A 7,785-nucleotide genomic window follows, 5' to 3' on the forward strand; every position below is an offset into this window, starting at 1 on the left:
AAACGCTATAAAATTAAAAATAGCCTTCGACATCATTATAGCTAAGTAATTTTTCTTATTAATATAACGAGACAATTTTGAAAAAAAATCTTCCTAAATAAATTTTCAACGGCCAATACAACGGTGCTGCACAATTCGCTTAAGACCAATGCGATCAAATTGAATTCATGTAAACATCTTCAAGAAAAACTCAACGATCCCCACTACTTACGCTACTTTAGAAGCTTTTTTAAAAAACGACCGCCCCAAACTATCGCTGTCTCTTTCTATCCCTCGATGTCATAGCGGAAAGTGGGCTGTTTCTATCTCTTTCGGAGGCTTAGCGCTCGTCAAGCAGGCGGGCAATTCATCACCTAAAGTTTATTCGTTTGGAGAACGCTTTGCGGTGAGACGAGTTCGGACGCGCCGTGAAATATTTAAATTTAATGTGTTCGAAATAATGGAGTCGAAATTAAAAAATTTCAAGAATTCCTTGACTTTACAAGATTGTGAGAAAACAAACTTGAGTTTAACGACTCCTTTCTCGATCAACGATATTTTGACAAAGGAAAATGAAACGAAGTGTGATTTTGAAAATGGAATGTTTTGTTCGTCGAACGGTTTCGGCGGGAAGGTGAATTTTTTAAACAAGCCGACGAATTATACGAAAGATGATAGTTATTCGAAAAAGGAGGTTATGGAAAAGAGTATGAAATATTACGATGACTGTAATTTCCGTGATTATGCAGACGACGGCGCTTTGGATATGTCGAGAAAGAATAGTTTTCCAGTCACAGAATTATCAGGTATGTTTCATTTACAATATACCTAGATGAGAATAAAATTATTTTTAAATTTATTTAGATTCTATGAAGTAAGGGGAATGTTTGTTTACATCTGTATTTATTGACGATTATTCATTTAAGCTGTATTATGGACAATAATAATTTTTAGTTTTTAAAATCTCTAGAATATTCCTTACTTATACGTTTGAGAGATTTATTTTGTTATTTTAATAACTAGTATTAGTTATTCATCATTGTGCGTGCACATTATATTTTTAAAATGTTGTCTATGGATTTCATTTAAATACATAGACAACATCATTAAAAGTAATTTATTGGTTCCTTTATTATAAGTTTTAACCCATCGTGTGAAGACATCATAATTTTATAGGTTAGTCGTGATTTTTAATAAGGTTCAGGTTCTAATACGGTTGCCGTAATATTTCATTACTAAAATTATTTACAACGAGATTTCGCGGTTTCGCGTTTTTAGGTTGATCTTCGGGTACCTATTATAAAAAAATTAGCCGATATCCTTCCATGGAGTTCAAGCTAGCTTATTACTCTTGTTCAATGGTTTCGACGAAAGAGGTTTACACACACACAGACAGAGTTAATTTCGCATTTATAATATTAGTATAGATAATACAGTGCGTACCTACTGCAGTGTTCAAAAATTAACTATTATGTTAACCTACCTACCTATTACATACGTACCTAACTTGATTTAAAACTCACACTCATACGTACCTACCTAATTGCATCGATTATACATTAATTCAGTAAAATACATGATATGTTGTGTTTTATTAAGTATTTTAGGAAAGCTGACAAAATTCGACCATAGACACAATTACCATAAGAAGTATAACAGCTTTTTAAAACAGCCGCTAATAAGGCAATAACGTAACTAACTAAATCTCTTGTACTTAGACTGGGTCAGATTCTATTCAATATGGCAATAGGTATAAGGTAATTAATATTTGATATTAAAATTAATTGGCAGTAATTAAGAGATAGCTCTCTACGTCGATCTACACAAAGCCTTATCAAAAGTGAAAGTATTTCAATGCGAAGTACCTAATTGAACTATGAATCAAATTGTAATTTATTAGGTACAGGTATAAAACACTTTAGCAGTATATCATATTATGCAAATTTGTCATTGGTGAAAAATCTTGCAAAAACCAAAACTATATAAAGAGACTATATATCATTTTTTATGACGCTATTTTATTTACATTTTACACAATTTAAGTGATAAGGAAAATTGATTTAAAAAAACTTAAAGCCACTGATGGACTAGAACCTTCTTTTAAGAAAAATATGTTAAACATAGCAAGATTGTCTTCCGATAGGTTCAAATTTCCTAACAATCATTTTCATCACCGGCGCTCATCCTAGTAATATAATAGAAATGCTAACATTTCAAATAAGTAATCTAAATTCGTAACCTGTCAAAATTTACATGTCAGTATTTATTCATCTGTAAACGTTATGAAAAAAAAAAACAAATGCAATGGCATAATGGTGTCACTCAGTGATATCTCTGCACTTACTGTAGTAAATAAACCATTAGTAAAGGTTAACTATTATGACTCCTTTAAGACTTGCTGTCATTTAATCTTTCAACTTATTTAATTATTAAAAATCTTTTAAGCCCGTAGACGCTACCTATTATTGGAAACGGAATTAAAAAAAAAAAAAAAAACAATTTATGTTTTGTGCCCAAGTTTATTTTTATGGCCTTAATTTTTGAATATATTAATATATTTTTAAATACTTATTTTATAGATTGAATTGTACTACATCAGCCGGCTTTTTTATCGTACAAAAAATATTAATTTATATAGTTTATATATTATTTACATAGTTTAGTATAAATATATAGAATTTTATTAATTACTACAAATTAAACCAAGTGACTTTTATCTGTAACATCAACCTTTATCATAATAATATTTAAAAAAAGAACTCATTTCGAATTCAAATCGGCAACAATTACGACACCAACAATACGTAGATAATGGCTAGTCCACACTGGTGTCATTCCGCGACGTCCCTCCACTTGCTATTACTATTACAACGCCTCATCACTGTAAGTGACGCTTAAACGCACTACCCGGCCGTTCTATTAAGTAATTACTAGTTAGTGCCACGTGCCGGGGACATTAACTTTGGAATTGTAGAGCATTGTTTAAATATTGATCATAAAAGTGTGAACCATTCCTTTGTATGCTTTTTTTTTTTAATAATAGAACGCTGTGTTTTTAATTTAAATTGTAATGTAATATGTAAAAAAAATACAGATTCATATTTAGAATGTTTTATTCTTAGCAAATTAAATTATAATACATACTTTTTGAATACAAACGATATCAATACAATTGAATTAATCGTTAATGATAGCAACACTGTCGTGTTATATTTCAAATACTGAACAATAACAGTTCATTTCTGAAACATTTATAACGATTATGACCTAAACCAAAGTTATCCAAATAAATAACAATAGGCATCGCACGCAAAAATACGGTTAGACCTTTTCAGTGTTCATCCTTTCTCTAATGACCGACGACAATTTGCGTAATGGATCCATTGTTGTACCGTCTTTATACGCGGATTGCGTGACGCGATATTGTATTAAATTCATTCGCTACTGTGAACGCGGCTTAATGATTTAATTTTTAAGCCATAGAAGTAACACTGTAGTTCAATTTTGGAAACTTGATATCAATTTTTATTCTTGTAACAAACGTTTAGTTTTGTTTAAATTTTAATATGCCATTCCTTGTAGAATGTAGACATACGTGTATGTATGTCATCGATAATTAATTGAATAAGCCTTCATAATAAAATAATAATCTATCAAGCGTATACCAAATCTATAATAAAAGGTATGTGTATATAAAAACCAAAATATATATTTTTTTTATTTGTTTCAGATGACTACGACTCAAGATCCTCAAACACCGGATCCCCCGTACGTCGCTCGAACTCATCCCCCAACTCCGACAACGGATACAAACCGTTCAATTTACACTATGAAAGGAAGTGCGCCACCCCACCACCTGACCACAGAATAATGCACTCCCCAAACTATACGCCTATCGAATACTCGCAGAACAGTGGCAGAAAAAAGCGATCAAGAGCCGCCTTCTCACACGCTCAAGTCTACGAACTAGAACGACGATTCAGCCAGCAGAGATATCTATCTGGACCGGAGCGAGCCGACTTAGCGGTAAGTCTCAAGCTCACCGAGACACAAGTCAAGATCTGGTTCCAGAACCGTCGGTACAAAACGAAACGAAAACAGCTACAGATGCAGGAAAGCGGCATGCTAGCTGCAGCCGCCGCCGCTGCGAACCATGCGAGAAAAGTCGCGGTAAAGGTCCTAGTTAACAACAACGGACAACCGAATTTACCAGATTTAAAATACCAAGCACCTATGATCGGTAAAACATTAAATCCAGCAGTATTTGCGCCTCCGAATCTCTTGGAAGGATCACCAATATTAAAGCACTTCGCTGGAGTTTATGGAGTTGACTTCGCAAAGAATCCCGAATATAAAGCGCTGTTACAAGAATCGTACAATCAAGCGGTATTGCAATCACTCTACGGACCTCACTTAGGGGTGAACTATCCCAATATACCATTATCTTATATGTACTATCCTGGTCATCCCGCGTTTGGGATGTCCATGCCTTGCGAAGCGGATAGAACTCATGAAACATGTGTTGATCCTAAAGAATTCGGTGAGAGTTCGATGAAGGACGATAGACTCATTGAAAAAAGTAAAACCCACGTTGAAGTTAACGAAAACAGCAACGAAAGTATGGCCAGTAATATCGAAGTAGAAAATTGATTATAACGTTCACTGTTCACAAACACATGTAGTTGACACTAATTAACTATTAAGATTAAAAGATAAAACCAAAGAAACACTATTTGAAGTTGGAACATGTAATTAATTAGTTCTTATTGATCAGTGATCCAGTAAATGAATCGATACCAAAGTTATTTTATAAGCGAAAAGAATATGCAACAATTTTATAAATATGTACTTTCAATATATATTTTCTTTTAACGCCAAAGAAATGGCAAATTAAACCAAAGAGGGATGAGATTCTTTTAATGATAGTGTTATTGTTAATTTTAATTGATTGTAAATAATGTTTTGTTATTTTTAAGATGTTACTCGTAGCTGTCACAGTTGTAAATAGTACAAAAATTTCGTAGTAGATACAAATGTTTAATAAAGGCAATATCGTTAATTTAATGTTTTTATTCACGCATCCCATAATTATAAAAAAAATAAACACCGAAAGCAAAATTTTGCAACATATAGTTTATCGAGTACGATTTTTGAGTTATGATTTAACATCATGTTTGTCGTACGTAAATCTGTTTGTTTAGTTCAATGTGGACTGATTGACTGAGCCAGCCTACACTTTGAATACACTTTTGGTTCTAAATAAATAGTAAATTAAATTTAAATGTTGTTATTTATTCTCTACACGGATAAATCATAATCTTGTTTTTAAATTGTTCCTTTTTTTAATTTAATTTTATTAATGATGGCAATATCATACAATAATAATTAATTTAACTGAATAAATAAATTAAAACGTGAAGTTAATCATAATTATAAGCCATACGAAGTTAAATTAATTTAATTATAAAATAATTTTAGATGTATAAATAACGTTTAAATAATAATTAAGCTTTCAAATTTCTGTTTTATTTTAAACTTCAAATTTATTTTCAATCTTACTGATAGTATAAGTGAGACTTCGCCATTCTTACAGAGATTCAGCACAGCAATCGTTAATAACTATCTATGAATTTTGCTACAGATTTAAGGAATACCTATAAGGAATAACAAGGATTGAGAAAAAGTTCAGATAATAGCTACTTAATTTGCTGAAGAAAGTTTTGAAAATTTCATGTTTAAGTTCGATTGAAAAATAGTAATATCGTAATAGGCATCGATCTTAATCAGCTTATCGGTCGAAACTTCGAAAACTTACTTAAACAAATATGATAGCCGTTAATAATTAATGAAATTTTTAAAAGGACTACTCAATTGTGTTTTTTAACCGACTTCAAAAAGGAGGAGGTTATTAATTCGTCTGTAATTTTTTTTTGTAACTAATTAATTATGAAAAACAAATATTTTTTAAGCGCTATTATTTTTTTTTACGTATCTTCATTGATACCTAGATGATGACGAATTATACACAATATAGTTATACATATGTATGAAATATGGAATCATTTTAAAGATAAACAATGAAGCTTTATAATCGAATGTCACGATTGCAAATCGAATTTAAAATCAGCTGTTTCGCAACAAAATAAATATAAACCATGACCGGCAACGAATTAAACTTAGCACCCTCAAAGATGTAAGAATAAATACGTAATTGCAATGGTCCTCAAGTCTGGGGAAGGTGAAGAATGCTCGCAAAATCACCGCCTTGCAAATTGCATGTCCTAACACTCGAATGTTATGGAGTACACTTTCTTAACATAATACATTTACTTGTATATTTTAATGTATATAATGTTCGTTCTTAGTATATAATTATATTTCAAATATTTATTTTTATAATCTGTGTAAATATTGTTTAGTCAGATTATAAAAATATAATTTTATATACCTAACTCTGTGCTTAAAATCCTATTAAACTTCTAAGATTTTTCTATTGGTAGTAATTCATTTGACAACTAATAATGTTTTATTTCGAATAAAGATTTTGTCTTTGATGTTGTTTCTATACGGCAATATCAAGTAAATAAAATAGAATATATTTTATTGTTCATTTTACTTATTTACTTATATTTTGACACAATATCTAAATTATTTAAATTTAAACATAAAGTTAATAAAGTATTCATTGACATAGTTAAATATTTTAAGTGCAATTAAAATAAGAGAAACGAAATGTCCCCGTGGATATAACACGTGAACCTGTACCGAATTCATGTGCTTAATTTGTCCTTATTAATATATTATCTCGTACTGGGCAGTGGAGAGAGATATCGCGGGGAAATCTGCATGTGTCGGATAATATTCTGCCAAATTCATATGTACCATTTTGCATTGTATCAGCGTAATGGGGTACTCGTAAACTTCAAACTTTCTCATCCAAAAAAAAGTAGGCCTAGACCCTGCAGTGGGACATTTATATGATGGACTTATAGCTTTTATCAATACTTTGTATTGTTTCGTGTCAACTTTATTTGTGAGTAAGCCAGTGTAGTTACTCGCGTTAAGGACATTATATCTTAGACACTTAATATGGTGGTGCATTGACACGCTAAGGAATTCGAATCAGTTCTTAATACAAATGTCTGGAATAAGCTCCAAACCTAAACCTCGAAGGAAGAGAAGGCCTTAATGTTAGAGGCGACAGATAACGCATTTTTCCGTCTTTAATACATAATGTTAAACTTAAATATACATGTTAAATAAATAAAAATACGTAATACACGAAGACGGCCAATTAGAATTTTATTATGAAGATTTATTCATACAAAAGCAGTCCATTTCCATACAAATCGTCCATGTTCTTACGGATTATCATATGAATACGTCGTAAGGCGACATTATGAAAATTCCGAGCTCCGACTTCCGCTCGAAGAATTTTCTAAGACTCGTCCACGGATGACGCTTCCCTTGCACTTTGATCGTACGAACTTCAAATTGCTCTTTTTACTTGGAATGCAATATTTTCCCTTATTATTATATTCTATGGCGAGATTTGCATGTAATTCTGTAAACGCGTTGAATACTTATGTCCAGGAAATATAAACAGTATATAGAAAATATTTACGTATCGTGTAGCTATGTTAAACACAAGCATGTTCGGAAAATTAAAAAAAAAAGAATGACATTAAAAAATCTAGTACCTTTTTTTATTACATCGATAGGCGGACGATCAAATAGGTCACCTGATGGTAAGTGGTCACTACCGCCCATAGACAATGGTGCTGTAAGAAATATTAACCATTCCTT

At 31.4% G+C, this 7,785-nt stretch overlaps 1 protein-coding gene across 1 annotated transcript; it reads left to right on the forward strand.

Moving 5' to 3' along the window:
* Positions 1 to 378: 378 nt before the first annotated feature.
* Positions 379 to 5,038, forward strand: LOC113402653 (homeobox protein bagpipe-like). Its single transcript, XM_026642955.2, has 2 exons — positions 379 to 785; positions 3,710 to 5,038. The coding sequence occupies exons 1-2, from the start codon at positions 440 to 442 to the stop codon at positions 4,627 to 4,629; spliced, it is 1,266 nt and encodes a 421-aa protein (XP_026498740.2). The 5' UTR covers positions 379 to 439; the 3' UTR covers positions 4,630 to 5,038.
* Positions 5,039 to 7,785: the final 2,747 nt, after the last annotated feature.

The sequence above is a fragment of the Vanessa tameamea genome, chromosome 24, assembly GCF_037043105.1.
Source record: "Vanessa tameamea isolate UH-Manoa-2023 chromosome 24, ilVanTame1 primary haplotype, whole genome shotgun sequence".
In the NCBI taxonomy this organism is placed as follows: domain Eukaryota; kingdom Metazoa; phylum Arthropoda; class Insecta; order Lepidoptera; family Nymphalidae; genus Vanessa; species Vanessa tameamea.

Coding starts and splice junctions, on each gene's coding strand:
- LOC113402653 (XM_026642955.2), top strand. CDS start 440: ATGGAGTCGAAATTAAAAAATTTCAAGAATTCCTTGACTTTACAAGAT. Junction 786..3,709: donor TCCAGTCACAGAATTATCAG/GTATGTTTCATT, acceptor TATTTGTTTCAG/ATGACTACGACTCAAGATCC.